The sequence below is a fragment of the Bos grunniens genome, chromosome 2, assembly GCF_055505025.1.
Source record: "Bos grunniens cultivar Pamir isolate PY7600 chromosome 2, Bosgru_T2T1.0, whole genome shotgun sequence".
In the NCBI taxonomy this organism is placed as follows: domain Eukaryota; kingdom Metazoa; phylum Chordata; class Mammalia; order Artiodactyla; family Bovidae; genus Bos; species Bos grunniens.
Window position 1 is genome coordinate 57266630 of NC_141166.1, and position 18651 is coordinate 57285280.

The following is an 18651-nucleotide window of genomic DNA, read 5'->3' on the forward strand; positions in this document are numbered from 1 at the left end:
CATTTGTACTGATGTTTTGTGATGCTTAACTAGTTTTGTGGCCCCACCATATGCTTAACCTTCCTTTGGAAGGAAATTTGTGAAGCAGACATGACTTCATGCCTGCACACATGTGCTTGCCAGCAAGCATGCATACGTTCTTCCATGCCCTGTTTGAAAATCCAGAGCCCTTTCCTCAGGCCTAGTAGAACAAGATTGACTTACATCTGCTCAGAATATTATCAGCTGTGCACTGATATATTGGCTTGCAAAAACCTGATCGAACCTTTTGGTCAACCTGATAAGTCCTAATTTACGCTATGATGAAGGGAGGCTTTTCATTTTCCTGATGGATGTTCAGACTTCCTTAAATCAGTTTTTTGTTTTAATTTTTAATCTTCAGGGCTACTGTGTAAAAGTTGATTTACAGTTATCTAAAGAGATAGTATTACTTTATCTTTTCAAATTGCATTTAATGTAGTTTCAGTCTTTAAAAATTATTACTGAGATTTAAGAATTTTGTGCAACTTTGTTGTGTGCAGTAGACAAAGAAGAAAATATCTCTTTTAAAAGATATATAACAAAAGTAATTCACTTTAATCATGTGAATCATGATATATAGAATACCAGTTTAAAGTCCTTTGAGTCAAATTACAAATGTTCTATAATTTCTAAGAGCAGTTTTGGGGAAAGTTTTTACAATTAATCTTAAAGCAAATAGTGTCTTCCACTTATTAATAAAAGTGCAGATTCATTTTAAAGCCATGTGAACACCTACCATATGCCCAGCACTGTTCTGGAGATACTTCAGTGAACAACCCTCCCCCACCTCGCACTACCACTATCCTGGACAAATCATTCCCTTCAGTGGGAAAAACAGACACTAATCAAAATAAAAAAGAAAAATATGTCCTAGGTCAGATGGTGGTAAGGGCGATGGAGAAAAGTACATCAAGAAGGAGGGATAGCATTTTCTGGGGTGAGAGGTAGTGTCAGTTTAAATAAGGTGGCCAAAGAAGGCTTGCCTGATACATTAGCATTTGAGCAAAGACCTGAACATGTATTTTATGGGGAAGAAAAAATATTGACCCAAAATGGAAATGGGAAAAAAAAAAAAAAAAAACAGGTTTTGGAATATAGACATCCATTTGAAAAGTATATTTGAGACAAATTATGTTTTTGATTAAGCAAGATATTTAGAAGAAGCACAATGCTAGACATGCTTTCTTTGGAGCTGTGGGCTTCCATTTATGATCCGTGCTCTCTTTCCCTATAGGATGTCCCAGTGGTATGAGCTTCAGCAGCTTGAGTCCAAATACCTGGAGCAGGTTCACCAGCTCTATGACGACAGTTTTCCCATGGAAATCAGACAATATCTGGCACAGTGGCTAGAAAAGCAAGACTGGTAAGGAAAACTCACCTGACAGAAGGAGGAGTTTTTCTACTTTTAAAATAACTTGTCGATTGAATGACTTGGTACTACACCAACTAGCAGATGAATCTCATCAGTAGCCGTTGGGATTATCTGTTGCAAAAAAAGAGTGTTGACTTGAAAAATGTCATGTATCTCTAGAAAGCTAAATGCATTAGTCATTAACTTTATGTACTTTTCAGTTTATAATTATACATCCTCCTAAATGCTTTGGACAAGTTACATGATGCTGATACAAATTATTTTCCAAGTTAGGATCCAGGTTATAGAAAGAGGTAAGTTAAAGCCAAGTCGTGGTAGAACACTTACGAGAAGTATAAAGTAATCCAATTAAGGAAATAGCTCTTAAAACTGATATATGTTCCGTTTTAAAATTTATTGTTTAGCTCATTGCAAATATTTTAAATGTTCTGAAAGTATTTGACATAGAAAGTGAAGGCTCCTATTGATTTTTTGCCTCCAGAGATAATCACCATTGATAGTTTTATGCTCAAGCTTGGTGTGCTAGAATTGTTCATGGTAGTGTTATATAATAGAAATACTATACTCCCTGCTTCTAAAAGCACTGTCAGTTTCAAAAGAAGGGAATAAAACCCAGGAAAACACTTTTAAGTTATTTTTAATCATTTCATTATGGGAAACTGTGTTTATTTTGTTGATTTAAAGGTGAAAGTCACTCAGTTGTGTCCGACTCTTTGCAATCCCATGGACTACACAGTCCATGGAATTCTCCAGGCCAGAATACTGGAGTGGGTAGCCTTTTCCTTCTCCGGGGATCTACCTAACCCAGGGATTGAATCCAGGTCTCCCACATTGCAGGCAGATTCTTTACCAACTGTGCCACAAGGGAAGTAGTATCTAAATGAAATGTATACATTTTGACCCTTCTAGGGAGCATGCTGCCAACGATGTTTCATTTGCCACCATCCGTTTTCATGACCTGCTATCGCAGCTGGATGATCAATACAGTCGCTTTTCTTTGGAGAATAATTTTTTATTGCAACATAACATAAGGAAAAGCAAGCGTAACCTTCAGGTATGACCTTTGTTTTGTGTTTTAGTTGAAATGCTTCCATGTTTACATAAGAGAGGTTTTTCATTCAGCAGGTATTATTGAGTACATTGTCATTGGTATTTAGAAAATTACAGAGACTATCAATAAACTGCCTTTATGTGGCTAATACTTTATAGCAGAAGTAAAATAAAATATCAATTTATTTTGTAAACATAAGGAATTTTCAAGCTTCTGGCTATCACTTAGGCATAAGTAGTTCTGAGAGAAATTTGGTGCTAAAATCTTGTCTTATTTAAAGTTGTTGATATTTAAGTCATTAAGAAAAAGGGTTATATGTTAAGAGCAGTGAGCTGTAGTAACATATTAAAGCTCAAAGGAACTTTAGTGATGAGTCCAGTCTGAGTGCTTGGTAGACAGATGAAGAGTAAGTCCAGAAAGGTTTGACGTCTCTGAGGCTCAGGAGTGAGGTGGTGAACTGGCGTTGGACCCCACCTTGCCTTGCTTCTGCTGGAGTTGCCCTCCCTTGGAAGAAAAAGTGAAAGGGAGTTGCAGGCAGGAGAGAGTATACGTCAGTGTGTCAGGAGGCCTTCATAAGTACTTTCAGCACCTGAAAGTGCTGGTTACTTTCAGGTAAGCCTGGTTACTGTTTTTATTTCTGTATTAACGGAATTTTTCTGTTTTAATGGAAGTAAGTACTGTCATTGTCTTGTTTTATTCCTCACAACCAGACTGTTCAACTTAATTAGAAGCTTTTCCCCCACCCTCTGTGAATGTATATATGATTTTATAATACCGGTGAGTGGGAAAGCCAGATTAACTTTATAGAAATTTTATCTCCTACAGAGTTGACTTGATTATACCTCTTATAAAGAAAGGCACAATTGCCAGTACTTTGCAACTACCTTTGACAAGAAAGCAGAAAAACTGAAAAGAATGTCTTTGGTCTAATTCAAAGCAGAGACCATCAGATTAATTGAGGAATACTCTGGATAACTTTTGTATCATTTGCATTGTCTCAGGATTGTAACAAGAGAAATGGGCCCAAGAGCAACAAAAATGAAAAATATTACAGGAACTGTATACAAAAATACTTGTTTTTTTTAATCAAGAAGTAATTTAGGAACCTGCACTTGGTTGGACAATTAAAGCAGTTTTAGTCATAATATGTGAAAAGAATATTTTGATGTTACCAAAAATAGCTTATATAGGATTTAGTAAGTTCAGGATGAACAAACTCATTTCCGTGTATATTACACAATGGTTTAAACATTCTGAAGATTAATTTACTTTTATTCTAACAACCCATGTCTAGGATAATTTTCAGGAAGACCCAATACAGATGTCTATGATCATCTGTAACTGTCTGAAGGAGGAAAGAAAGATCTTGGATCATGCCCAGAGAATCAGCCAGGTACTTTTTTCCTAACTGAACATAAAGGATAATAAAGCAATAAACATTGATTCAGTCATCCAACAAGTTTTATTGAGACCCTGTTTCAAGGCAGTGGTGACTAGCTCTCTGATTTTATTGCCCCCAAGAAGTGGGGAAAAATAAGCATCAAGATGTTACAGATCCAGACTTTGAGAAAGGACCCTATTATAGTAGAAGTCATTCTAGGTTTGAAAACCCTTTTCAGGTTGTAATAGTTGCTGTGAAGATAATAAAGCATGATACAATGTGGACAGTAGTGGAGTTTTGGGTTGTTTCTTTAGATCAGGGTCAGGAATCATCTCTGAGGTGCCAGGATAGGAAAGGAAGCAGCAGATGGCTAGTGGGCTCTTGCAACAGACTGAAGGAGCAGAGGGGAAGTATGTGAGGTTGAGGCGTAGTCAGTGGAGGTGGAAATACGTGGGCAGATTCCATTATGTTCTGCACATGGTACCAAAATGGCTTACACTGAAGGATCTGATGCGGAAGTGAGAAGCAGCAAAGAATCTAGGATGACTGTGATTTGTGACTTGCGTCACTTGGAGATACTGTTTACTAAGCTGGGGAAGATAGGAAAGAGACAGGAGTAGGGTTTTGGCAGGACACAATAGGTTTTAGAAAAGAATGGGTTGATGGGGAAATCAGCAGCTTTGTTTTGAATGGTACTGAGATATCTGTTAGGTATCTAAGACATCCAAACAGTGAATGAGTCAGAGTTATACCACAACCAAGATTTTTTAAATCATGATTTAAATCCTAATATAGACCTTCCTGGTGATCAGGGTTCAATTTTGAAGTTACTGTGGCATTTATTCATGCCTTTCATCGATGTGGTGGTGGGAACAACCCAGCAGACAGTGAAACCACTGTGGTTTGAGTTGTTCTGGCTGAGATCATTCCATTATCGGGGGAGAAGGTCAGAATACACAGTGGAATGCTTCTTATGTCCATTTCTCTAAGGAATAACTAATAAAGTGAGCTGTGAGATTGGGAGGTAGGGGTGGAGAGAGAGCGTTTAAGTAGAGACAGTGAATGCCATTTTCCATGCACTTTCTGAGCATTTACCCAGTTCCTGTGGCTCTGCTGCCTCCCTGGGTGTTTAGTTCCTGTCACACTGAAAGCTCCTTGCTGCAGTAAGCATTTAAAGATATGTATTATTGGTTGCAAGCTTACGCTGGCTCGTTCATCCTAGTGAACAGAAGTGTCAAGAGGAAAAGCTGGCCACATTGCTGCCTCTGAGAGAGGTGTGTCTTCTTCAGTATGGCCTGCACCTGGGAGACCCTCAGCAGGAAATTTTGATTATCATGTGGATTTTTCATTGTAACAGCATTATGCAGCGGGCCACTCTGTATCTCAGATGGGCTTGAGTGGACAGCCAAGAGCAGAGACGGGCAGGAGAGTAAACTGTTCACCTTGGGGTACCTAAACCTTTCCCTCCTCACATTTGGCCCCGAGGCAGCACTAGAAAGTGAAGGAGGTGATTCCTGCTCTGCCAGGTCAGCCCCATCTCTTGGGTGTGCTTTGCGTTTGGAAGGCTTGTCGGCTTTTGATTTATTTTAAGCCCCTCAGAAGACACTGAGTTATCAGTGACCCCTTCGGAGGAGATTAGTGGACTGCACAGCTGTGACCAAGAGAAGCAAGGCCTTCTTGGGCCTTGGGGGAAGGTCCTGGATGTCTGGGGGTATCAGATCATTATTTTAGATTGCACATATCCACAAACAATATCTTGTGATATTTGTCTTTCTCTGTACAATTTTGATATGCCTCTGAATTATCTGGAATCTTGTCCAAATGGGGTTTCTGATTCAGTGATCAAATTAGGACCTGAGATTCTGTATTTCCAACAAGCTCCCAGGTGGTAAGGTGATACTGGTCTGGGGACCACACTGAATTGCATGACTTTGAGACAAATAAGAACAGGGTAAATAAGAATAATCTTCTCTACAGCATTTGAAAAACCCTCAAATAAATTCCTTTGTGGTCCCAGGCAACTGTATGAACTAATGGAAAATCCTAGATATGCTGTTTGTTTAGTTTAGATCTGAATTGAGCCCAGTCTTTCTTTAGGCTTGTTCACAGTTTGCCAGCACTTTCCAGGGCCTCGAGAACTGAGCTTTTTTTGTGCAGACTCATGTGGGAGGCCTGCAGGAGCTTCTGGAAGGTCTGAGAGTTAGGTGGGGCACAGGGTATAGACTTGACTTTGGAGCTTAACCAGCAGGTAAATACAACAGGGGAAGTCATGGCTGCTAACCACGTACCTTCCATTACAGGCGCAGTCTGGGAATATCCAGAGCACTGTAATGTTAGACAAACAGAAGGAGCTTGACAGCAAAGTCAGAAATGTGAAAGACAAAGTTATGGTGAGTACTGAATAAATGTATACATATTCTCTGTAACTTATTATAGGGGGGAATAAAAGTTTCAGTTGCCCTACTGTAAACATTTTCACTGATTTCAGATTTTTAAGTAGTTGAGAATAAATGTTCCCCCCAAATTCCAATCTCTAAGTAAACAAGTTGATGCAACCAATGAGCAGATAGATATTTATGGCCCGTGTTATAACTTCCAAACGTGGAGCTTATCTTTTCCTTCCTTGCAAGATCATGCAGTAGCTGTGGACTTTGCCCCATCACCCAGTGAACTAGCTGTTCTGCTCTAAATTGCCCTTTATGGCTTCACTTCTTAAATTGGCATGTTCCTGGGGTTACATAGAACCCCAGGATAAACATAGTCTTCCTCAAACACCTGTTTTATTCCAAGGCTTGGAAGGGGAACAAAAACATCTCAGGGAAGGAAATTTCTGATTAAAGTAAAACATCCACAGTAATTTTAAGATAGAACTTCCCAGACCATCTATGGGAGTGGTGTCCTTGGTGGTACGTGTTCACTCCCCTCCACTGCGGGGCTGTGTGGAGAGGGTGAGGAGTCCAGCTTTGCACTGGACCTGTGTCTGTGAAAGCGGCCTTTCTGCTGAGGGGCCCACTCTCCTGTGGGTCTCTGGGTCACAGCAGCATGACCTTGACTTTGTGCTTCAGATGGCATTTTATCAAACAGGTTCTTTGGAGCAACTTTACCTTACTGCCTCTGAGAGAGACATTTCATTAAATGAGTAGACATCAAGTAGCTCAGTCCAGAAATAGGCATATGTTTTATTCTCTAAAAAGGTTATTATATACTTATTAATGAAGTAGAAATTATTCATTATTAGAATTTTATGAATCTTACTCATCTTTGAGAGAGCAGGATTTTATGAATCTTATTTATCTTCGAGAGAGCAGGATTGTATCCCTGATTTTCTGGGTCCTATAGAAACAATAATCTGTTTCCTAAAGTCTTTGTTCTGAGTATGCTGGAAAACTTGTTTATGTCTTTACTTGTAGAGTATTGAGCATGAAATCAAGACTCTAGAAGACTTGCAAGATGAATATGACTTTAAATGCAAAACCTTGCAGAACAGAGGTAAGAGTTAACATTTGAAGCAGAGTCCATTGCCTGTAATTTTTTCTGCCTACAGTAGCTAACAAAGGCAAATACTCCTTCATATTTACCAAATATTCTATGACTTAATTACTAGTCTTGACTTCTTGATGACCAGACCAGGGTTTTTTAACCTCAGTACTATTGACATTTTGGGTGGAGGAAATGGCAATTGACTCTAGTATTCTTACTGGGAAAGTCCCATGGACAGAGGATCCTGGCAGGCCACAGTCTATGGGGTTGCAAAGAGTCGGACACAGCTGAGCACACACATCCTTGTTTTGGGGACTGTCCTGTGCATTGTGAGATACCCTGATAGCTCATGGGTAAAGAATCTGCCTGCCAATGCAGATGTGGGTTCGATCCCTGGGTTGGGAATATCCCATGGAGAGGGAAATGGCAACTCATTCCAGTATTCTTGCCTAGGAGATACCATGGACAGTGGAGCCTGGTAGGCTGTAGTCTATGGGGTTGCCAAGGTCAGACACGACTGACTGAATGACAGCAACCTGGGCATTGTAGGATGTTTGGCTGCATCCCTGACTTCTGCCCACTAGATGGCAGTAGAGCTGCCAATGTGTGTGACTGCATGCTCAGTCCTGTCTGACTCTGCGACCCTGTGGACTGCAGCCTGCCAAGCGCCTCTGTTCATGGAATTTTCCAGGCAAGAATACTGGAGTGGGCCATTTCAAAACTATCTCCAGATGTTGTCAGGTGACCTCTGGGTGACAAAATCACCCCCTGTTGACACCCACTGGTTATGTGCTATTCACTTTACTTACTGTGCTTCACCTACTGATTGACATAGATGGATAGGTGTTTGGAGTTCCCTACCCTAATCCCCAAAGTTTCTTCAAATGTTCCAGCTCCGTGTGTGCATACCATAGGTGAAGTTCAGCATTTTCCCCTTGTTTTAAAGCAATTTTACTCTATTTTGTTGTTGTTGCTTATTTTTAATGATGACAGGATATCCACTGAAAATAACCTCAAAGTGTGCATTGTGTAGAACAAGCAGAGTACTGCTGTTACCCTAGCAGTCTTCTGAGGATATCATGATAGAATGGAAACATTATTTGTAATAATATGAATAAAAATATGAGAGAAAGAAACCTCAGTGACACTTTTCCAAATTGTTTGCTTCTCTTTCAAAGCCATGGAGATGCTTTATATCAACTTTTTTTTAAACTGAGGTTTTGAATCTTGTCCTTTATATTCATTGAGGTAATATTGTGACAGTGACTTAAGAACCAGACAGTACTATTTCTCATTTACATGAATCATTGAAAACAAGGACTTTGTTTCAGAGTGTCCTGTTCTGGTATTTTTTTGTTTTGTTCAATAGTGATTGAAGACCAAGCTTGGACCTGTCTTCAGATAGCACTTGGGTCATATTTTCCCTAAATGTATGTGAATCTTGCCTTCGGTTGGCTTTGTCTTCTCTCACATTTTTGTTTATCTGCTGTCTCTCCCAATTCACAGAACATGAAACCAATGGTGTGGCAAAGAATGATCAGAAACAAGAACAGTTGTTACTCCAGAAGATGTACTTAATGCTGGACAATAAGAGAAAGGTAGCGTTTCATGTTCCAGAATAACACAGTACTTTTGTCAGAGACTGTAAATAATGAACTTGAAATTTAGAAATGAGGCAAAAATTATTTTTTATAACCACTTGGCTTAGTGCCCCAGTTGAGAGGAAAGAATAAAATTCCGTGATTAAAGATGTGTTTATTTCACTGTGTGTCTTTCTCTCCCTTTAGGAAGTCGTTCTCAAAATAATAGAGTTGTTGAATGCCACTGAACTTACCCAGAAAGCCCTGATTAATGATGAACTGGTGGAGTGGAAGCGGAGACAGCAGAGTGCCTGTATTGGGGGGCCCCCCAACGCTTGCCTGGATCAGCTGCAAAATTGGTAAGACTGGCAGCTGACTGGTGAGCTGCATAAACTTGTAGAGTGAACATTCAAGCTGTGTTAGTTGCACAGACCCTGTGAAGACTTCTGTTTGGAGTTGGATGTGCTCTAGCTGCTTCTTGCCCTGGACACACGCACTTGAAAAGCACAGTGTTAGTCGCGCCTATGGCCATGCTCAGCTTGGTGTGGAGCACTGTCCTCTCCCTGCTGTACACGTATCCTGGGGCGTGTCACTTGACTGTGCCAACACAGTGACATGGTCATCACACAACACATTTAACAACTGAAGTCCCAGTGTTTTATTCAAAATGAAAGGGCTCGAGGCATTTTCCAGGCTTATATGAAATAACAGTTTGTGGGCCATTCATTCAGTTGTCCATCTAGTAAATATTTATTATATGCAGTGTGCCAGGCACTGGGCTAGGACCTAGGACACAAGGTGAATGATTCTTGGTTGTTGCCAGCAAAGAACTTTCACTGGGGAGACGGGAGATGGACATGGTAATAACTACTTGGTGAAAGATTGCCAAGGTTCTGACAGAGACCATTCAGAATCTATGGAGGATGAGGAAGGAGTCACCAGAAAAGATAAAGGAGACAAAATGGTCTTGTACTGACTCGGGAGTGAACAGGAAAAAACCACAGACCAGAGAGGAGAAAGGTGTGGACAGAAGCAGCAGGGAGGGAAGGACCTGGGCCTGAAGTTCTTACAGTGGGTGGCTAGAGAGTCGGATGCCAGATAGGGAAGGAAGGAAGCAGAGCAGACAGGAGGCTGGAGCCTGGTCGTGGAGGTTCCCATACTACCCTGGGAACTCCAGGAATTTCCCAGTCGACACTGGTGAGCCAGGCAGGCCCTTTATTTAAATGGAGATTCATGTCTCTGATTTTTATATTTAAGTCTAAGGATAGAATAGACTTAGACAGAATAGAATGAACTTGAAATTTAGAAATGAGGCAAAAATTATTTTTTATAACCACTTGGCTTAGTGCCCCAGGTGAGAGGAAAGAATAAAATTCCGTGATTAAATTTTATTTAATTTAAATAAATCACATATTTATTATATGCCGTATGCCAGGCACTGGGCTAGGATCTAGGACACAAGGTGAATGATTCTTGGTTGTTGCCAGCAAAGAACTTTCACTGGGGAGACGGGAGATAGACGTGGTAATAACTACTTGGTGAAAGATTGCCAAGGTTCTGACAGAGACTGTTCAGAGTCCATGGAGGATGAGCTGCTCTGAGGATGTTTGAATGCCGAATTCCAAAGAATAGCAAGGAGAGATAAGAAAACCTTCCTCAATCATCAGTGCAAAGAAATAGAGGAAAATGATAGAATGGGAATAACTAGAGATCTCTTCAAGAAAATCAGAGATACCAAGGGAACATTTCATGCAAAGATGAGCACAATAAAGGACAGAAATGGTATGGACCCAACAGGATCAGAAGATGTTAAGAAGAGGTGGCAAGAATACACAGAAGAAATATGCAAAAAAGATCATGACCCAGATAACCATGATGGTGTGATCACTCACCTAAAGCCAGTCATCCTGGAATGTGAAGTCAAGTGGGCCTTACGAAGCATCGCTACAAAGCTCGCGGAGGTGATGAAATTCCAGTTGAGCTGTTTCAAATCCTAAAAGATGATGCTGTGAAAGTGCTGTGCTCAATATGCCAGCAAATTTGGAAAACTCAACAGTGGCCACAGGACTGGAAGAGGTCAGTTTTCATTCTAATCCCAAAGAAAGGCAATGCCAAAGAATGTTCAACCTACCGCACAATTGCACTCATCTCACATGCTAGCAAAATCTCATACACTGGCAAAGTAATGCTCAAAATTCTCCAAGCCAGGCTTCAACAGTACGTGAACCATGAACTTCCAGATGTTCAAGATGGATTTAGAAAAGGCAGAGGAACCAGAGATCAAATTGCCAGCATCTGCTGGATCATCGAAAAAGCAAGAGAGTTCCAGAAAAACATCTACTTTTGCTTTATTCACTATGCCACAGCCTTTGACTGTGTGGATCACAGCAAGCTGTGGAAAATTCTGAAAGAGACGGGAATACTAGACCACTTGACCTGCCTCCTGAGAAATCTGTATGCAGGTCAAGAAGCAATAGTTAGAACCGGACATGGAACAACAGACTGGCTCCATATTGGGAAAGGAGTATGTCAAGGCTGTATATTATTACCCTGCTTTTTTAACTTACATGCAGAATGCATCATGCTGACTCCTGGGCTGGATAAAGCACAAGCTGGAATCAAGATTGCCAGGAGAAATATCAATAACCTCAGATATGCAGACACCACCCTTAGCGCAGAAAACAATGAACTAAAGAGCCTCTTGATGAAAGAGGAGATTGAAAAAGTTAGCTTAAAACTCAGCATTCAAAAAACTGAGATTATGGCATCTGGTCCCATCACTTCATGACAAATAGATGGGGAAACAATGGAAATAGTGAGAGACTTTATTTTCTTGGGCTCAAAAATCACTGCAGATGGTGATTGCAACCATGAAATTAAAAGATGCTTCCTCCTTGGAAGAAAAGCTATGACCAACCTAGACAGCATATTAAAAAGCAGAGACATTACTTTGCCAACAAAGGTCTATCTAGTCAAAGCTATGGTTTTTCTAAAACCATATGGTTTTTCCCAACCATCATGTATTGATGTGAGAGCTGGACTATAAAGAAAGCTGAGCACCGAAGAATTGATGCTTTTGAACTGTGGTGTTGGAGAAGACTCTTAAGAATCCCTTGGACTACAAGGAGATCAAGCCAGTCAATCCTAAAGGAAATCAGTCCTGAATATTCATTGGAAGGAGTGATGCTGAAACTCCAATACTTTGGCCACCTGATGCGAAGAACTGACTCAACTGGAAAAGACCCTGATGCTGGGAAAGATAGAAGGCAGAAGGAGAAGGGGACGACAGAGAATGAGATGGCTGGATGGTGTCACCAACTTGATGGACATACATTTGAGCAAGCTCTGGGAGTTGGTGATGGACAGGGAAGCCTGGCGTGCTACAGTCCATGGGGTCACAGAGTCGGACATGGCTGAACAACTGAACTGAACTGAAGGTATTAGCAGAGTCTGACAGATCTGAGCAGACCCGATGGAAGCAGTAGAATCAGTGGGCAGGAGTGGGTGGTGGCCTGAAACAGTTCTGAAGGGCACAAGGACCAAAGATCTCATGAGATTACTTTCTGGATTGCTGTTCCTGACCCGGCACCCCCAGGAGCCTGGTGAGGTCCCTGCTGTCTGGAGCCCCTATGGTCATCTTAGGCCACATGGAGCCTCTTGTGGAGATATGAACGTCTTCCATTGTACCCCGCTGTGCTGTGCAAGAATTGTCAGCATTTTCTTGTGTCCCTCGGCCCAAACAGGATTGGGAATCACTGGGTTAGAATCCTTGTGGAACACGCCCACCTGCCATTGTTACCCTGCCTCTCATTTCACACCCACGGGCTTTGCTTTCAGGGCTGTGACCTGAATTCAAGGAATGAAGACACCAACCAAAGGAGATGTTTTTCCCTGGGGAGCTGATGCTCTTATCATCACTCCAGGCCCGGACTTCCACAGTCTGACATAGCTCAGAGGCTCCATCACCTTTGGCTTACTGTCAGGATGGAGGAACCTGAGAGGAGTTGGTAGCTTTCCTCCTTGGTTTATACATGTATTTTGAGTGTCTGACGATGATTAGATTATGCACCTTGCCTCTCCTTTCAGTTCAGTGACATAGTAACCCCTGTTCCCTCGTCTCCTCCTAACCCACCTTGCATCCCCCCTCTGCCTTGCTGCCTTGATTCCAGGTTGCCCTCTTGCTCCTCCCTGCACAGTGTCACTGCCCTGATATAAAATCTACAGGGGCCCCTCACTGCCGCCACATCACCTCCTAGAGTGTCTGTCTTTTCATGTCCCCTCCCTCTGCAGCTCGCCCCCTTTACCCTGTGCCTTTAAGTCCCAATTATCTCATAACTCAGTTGAAGCCGAAGATTCACTAGACAGCAGTCCCCAAACTTTTTGGCACCAGGAGCTGGTTTTTTGGAAGACAGTTCCTCCACAGACAAGGTGGGGGGATAGTTTCAGGATGATTCAATAACACATTACATTTACTATGCACTTTATTTCTATGACATCAGCTCCACCTCAGATTATCAGACATTAGGCCCCAGAGGTTCCATGTCCCCCGCCCCCATCTCTCCTTAGGTCCATCTCTGTTTCTCCCTGCACTGTAGAGCTGGGCAGATAACATCACGTGTTGTCTGTAAACAGTGCTTGTTGGTTTCCATGATTCTCTGAATCCAGACTGCTTTGGGGCTATTTCTGATGAAGACTCCGTGGCTTGTACCTTCCCAGGTTCACCATAGTGGCGGAGAGTCTGCAGCAGGTTCGTCAGCAGCTTAAAAAGCTTGAGGAGTTGGAACAGAAATACACCTATGAACATGACCCCATCACCAAAAACAAGCAAGCCTTATGGGACCGCACCTTCAGCCTCTTCCAGCAGCTCATTCAGAGGTAACTTGAGCAAGATGTTTTTGCACCTTTTGCAGTTATTTTACCCAAAGGAAAATTTTATGGTAATTCAGATAATTTAGAAGGGTTTAATAGGATATGTAAAAATGTTTATGGCTTCCTTGAATTCAAGTCTTCCTGAATTCCTTGTTTATGCCAACGGCCCGTTTTTCTTGTGACCTCCTACTCTGGTAACCTGTCTCCTTCTCCCTGGCCAGTCTGTGACGAGACCTGTTGAGTCTAACTTGTATTTGCCCTCTCTTTCCTATTCTGTGGTCTCATCATATTTCAAGCTCTCTACTGAACTCTTACATAGTAGCTTTTCAAATGGTACCGCCCCAGCCCCTTCTTCCCTAGTCCCTGTGACCCTGTACTCTGCCATATCAGAGTTCTGTTTGATTTTTCATCACCTGCTACTCTGAGGCGAGCCCCTGATCCAGTCACCCAAGCCCCACCTCCACAGCCTGGCCCTCACCAGCCATTCCACATTAGCTGCTACACATGCCGCGTTTCCAGGCGGACTTGACCTCGTGCCCACCCTGGACATTTGCTTCTCCATGCCTCTCCCAACAATATTTCCTCTGCCTCAGAGCTTTCTTCTGTGGTAGCTCATGGAGAACCTGCATCCTCAATGTTTCCGCATATATCCCATCATGAAACTTTTGCCAGACTTCCTGGGCAGACGCTGTCTCCCTTCCAGAGTTGCATAGTTCATTCTTTATTCTTCTCCTGTTTTGGATTTCAGTTGTATCATTATCTATGCATGTCTGTTATCTTTATTGTAAATTGGAAGGTCTTCGTAGACAGAGATGTGCCTTTGTCATCTTCTTCTCCCACCAGGGCCTTAGGTAGTGCCTTATCCAGGGCTAGGTGTTCTCAGTGTGCTTAGTAGGTCAATAAATGGCCCTGAGTAGAAGAGTAGAGTTCATATTGCAGTTTTTAAATGCTAACTTGACATAATAAAAATGTCTTCTGTTTCCTGTGGCTAATGTCCAGACAGGAATATCCAAATGTTGGATTTTGAAATGGATGCACTCAACTTTTACTCTCTACCTTGATTTTGAAATAATCAAGGACATTTACTTGGGTTTTGGAGTGCAGATTTCATTCTTTTTCTTTAAATGAAAATTAATATTTGGAAATGTTTATTAGGTAATAAATATTGCTAAACAGTTTTACTAGAATAGCAATTTTCCAAAGGATGTTAAAATGTAAGTTTCAAAGCATGGTGGTAAGCAGTATGCTACTTGGTTCATTTTCAACTATAGTAAAATTTGTTTTTGTTACTGTTTTTTATTTTTAAATTGAGATATTATTGATACATTAACATTATATTAGTTTTAATTATATAACAATAGTGATTTGATATTTGTGTATGTTACAAAATGATCACCACATTGGTCAGTGAGCAAATTTGATTCTTAAATTTGTAAATGAAGAGAATCCAGTTGAGAATTTTCATTGCTGAAGAGTGTCACAGGTCTTTGCAATTACTGATTTTGTTGAGTGCATCTGTTAGACTTGGGGATGTCTTTATTGACGGTAAAACTTCAGTTTATTCATCCAACTGGTTAGAAGTTTTTCAACTATTTTTTAGATCGTGCCCTCTAGCCCCCTCTCCTCCTTAGGGAAAATAACTTTTACCGCCTCAACTTTAATGGAAATGCTAATTTATCCTTTGCTGGGTATTTACAGCTCATTTGTGGTGGAAAGACAGCCCTGCATGCCAACTCACCCTCAGAGGCCATTGGTCTTGAAGACTGGAGTCCAGTTCACTGTGAAGCTGAGGTAATGAAGAAAAGATGGAAGCCCCACACCTCCTTAGGGCTTTCCTGGTGGCTCAGATGGTAAAGAATCTCCCTGCAATGCAGGAGACCTGGGTTCATCTGGGTCGAGCAGATCCTCTGGAGAAGGAAATGGCAATCCACCCCAGTATTCTTGCCAGGGGAATTCCATGGACAGAGAAGCCTGAAGGGCTACAGTCCATGGGGTCGCTAAAAGGTCGGGCATGACTGAGCGACTAACACTTTCACTTTCTTTCCACAGCTCCTATCACAAAGTTTGCACCCCAGCTTCCTGCCACAACATGGTTATATAGGGGGGTGCTTTAGAGGAAGTACTTTTGCAGTAGGTATTTTAATATGAATTCTTACTTAGAATATCTAAGAGTCTTTTCTATTCAACTAGAAATATAACAAAGATATGTGTGGATACACACACACCCCACAATTTTTTCCAGTTATAGGTGTAATGAATGTTTACTGTAAATAGCAATTCAAAATTGCACAACTGCACATGGTAGAGAGTAAAAGTTCCCAGCAGCCTCATCCCCTCTTGAGCATGAGTCTATAACCTGAGCTTTATGTTCCCTCTGTAATGGATGCAGTGTGTGTAAATGACTGGTACATTTTTCTGGTGAGTGTGTTCATAACTTTCATCAGATTCTCAAAGTTGTATGTGATCTAAATATCTGTAAACTACCACAGTAAGCAGCCTGGTGTCAGTCCTCCCAGAATTTTGTCCATGTCTACATGAATATATAAATAAATACATTGTACTTTTATAAACATGTGTTTTTTCATGCATAGACTTGCGAAAGTATATATGACATGATATATTTCATTTTTAGAAACCAGAGTTCTGCTCTCTGTTGTTCGGCAGACTATTTTTCTCCTTCGTAATAAATTGTAGAAATGTTTCCATAGGAGAATGTCCAGCTTTACTTTCTTTGGTTGCATGGCTGCATTCATTTATTAATAGCTTTTCCTCTACTGATGAGCAGCTGGACTCAGAAGAGCTGGCCTTACCTTCAGAGGTGGCCCTAGTCTTTTTCCCATGGTGCTGCTGACTTAGGTCCACAGGTGCTGCGTCTCGGCTACCAGTGCTCCAGCACCAGACTGACACCATGGGGTCCCAGAACTCAAGCTGGCAAGGGGAGCAATCTCATCCCATCACCTGCTTGACTAAAGGGAGCCAGCCAGTGAGGGGCTCTTCCCCAGGCCTCTAGCTCATCAGAACAGAAGCACACTGGAGTCTCAGCCCAGGGCTCTGTCCCTCCATCTTTCCACACTGCCCTGGAGTGGTTAGAGAGATGATCCTCATTTTCCTGATTATGAGTCAGAGTTTTTATTTTCTCCCAACAGGTTAAGCATTAGCTACAAGTTTTGGTAAAGGGTAAAGTTTGCTATTTTTTACCTCAGTTGTTGTTTGGTTGCTCAGTCGTGTCCGACTCTTGGTGATCCCATGGACTGTAGCCCACCGGACTCCTCTGTCCATGGGACTTCCCAGGCAGGAAGGCTGGAGTGGGTTGCCATTTCCTCCCCGGGTGCTCTTCCCAACTCAGGGATTGAACCTGCATCTCCTGCATTGGCAGGCAGATTCTTTAGTGCCGAGCCACCTGGGAAGCCCATTTTTTTACCTGTGGAATTAGCCCAAAATAGAAATTTTGATAAACCCCAGCACTGGGGAGGCAAAATGGGGAAGCAGGTGCTCTCACTACATTTGGTGGGAATATAAAATCTGTTGCTTGCTGTCAGAATTTAATATTACAGTTTTGTCCCAGCAACTTCACAGCTAGGAATTTATCCTACAAATACAGTTAAAAAAAAAATCCAAGTAGACATACAAGGATGTCAATTCCATTGTTTGTAATAACCAAAAACTGGGTGGGGTGGGGATTGTTGAAATGTTCATCAATATGGAATTGGCATAATAAATAAATTATAATAGATAATTTTTAAAAGTAATTATGACTTTTATTTTTCTTTTCAGGTTGCTGGTGAAGTTGCAAGAGCTGAATTATAACTTGAAAGTCAAAGTCTTATTTGACAAGTAAGATATCTCTAATATTATCAAAGATACATATACTATTGAAACATTGGTTTTGTTAACCAAACATGGACTGATGCAGCGGGGCTGTTTGTTAGTGATTCCAGCAGATTTAAATCAGTAATTCCTGGGCCTTGGGAACTTTCTCTAAGAGCTGGTATCAGTGTGCCTTTTTAGACTACAAATGAACAAAAGTATGAGAGCATTTTATGCATATGTGCTTGTTCTAAGCAGCTACCACCTCAACTAGGCCAGCCCCAGAGAAGGGGCACTTGATCAGGCTCCAGGCCACCGTGATTCTTCGGCCAGTGTGGGCTTGTTTCTGGAGTGAAAGTGATGGCATTTTGGGGGGCATGTATGGAGCCTGCTGGCTTTACACTTGTCTCTTCTGAACAGTAGGGACCCAGGAATGGGCAGGCTCTCAAGAGGTCTAAATGGAGCAGGTCTATCCTATTTTGTCCTTAGACCCTGAACCCAAACTAGCAGTGACCTAGGCAGTTACATTAAGGAACAAGATGGCTTAGCCCCTCCCATCCCCCCTTGATATATTTAATGCTTTTGTTGATGTGTTTACTGTTTCAGAACCGTTTTTGATACTCCAAGTCCCTTTCCTCTGGCTTTCGTCTCTTTCTGGTCCTGTAACTGTAGCCCTCTTTGTTTGTACCTTTGTTTCCCTCCCATCTTTGGTTTTTCTGTGTATCAGTTAGCTTTTGCTGCATAACAGATAACCTGCAAACCTAGTGGCTTAAACTCAGAAACTTATTATTTCTATTATTCTGTGGACTGTGGGTGGTCCTTCTAGTCTGAACTGGCCTGGTTGCTGCTGGGTGGTCTAGCATGACCTCATTATTTGTCTGAGGTCTTGGCTGGGATAACTGGGCCCTTCTCTGTGGGGCTGTCAGAGTGGCCAGCCTGGGCTTTCTCACATGGCAGTGGTGTTCCAAGTGGATCCAAGCAGCAGCATGCTGGGCTTAGTAGGCTAGACTTGGAACTTGCACAGCACTGCTCCCATCCATTGTATCTGGAAAAGCAGGTCAAAGTCCCCTGAAATTCAAGGGACAAGGAA

At 41.8% G+C, this 18651-nt stretch overlaps 1 protein-coding gene across 5 annotated transcripts in view; it reads left to right on the forward strand.

Moving 5' to 3' along the window:
- The window catches only part of STAT1 (signal transducer and activator of transcription 1), a 38905-nt gene that overhangs the window by 2150 nt on the left and 18104 nt on the right, over positions 1-18651 (forward strand). For all 5 annotated transcript variants that reach the window (XM_086348739.1, XM_086348748.1, XM_086348713.1 and 2 more), the window contains 10 exons: positions 1256-1384; positions 2303-2447; positions 3739-3837; positions 6126-6215; positions 7236-7314; positions 8812-8903; positions 9093-9244; positions 13602-13760; positions 15453-15545; positions 17529-17588. In XM_086348739.1, coding sequence (XP_086204865.1) covers positions 1257-1384; positions 2303-2447; positions 3739-3837; positions 6126-6215; positions 7236-7314; positions 8812-8903; positions 9093-9244; positions 13602-13760; positions 15453-15545; positions 17529-17588 — 1097 coding nt within the window. In that variant the 5' untranslated portion in view covers position 1256. The remainder of the gene's footprint in view (positions 1-1255; positions 1385-2302; positions 2448-3738; positions 3838-6125; positions 6216-7235; positions 7315-8811; positions 8904-9092; positions 9245-13601; positions 13761-15452; positions 15546-17528; positions 17589-18651) is intronic.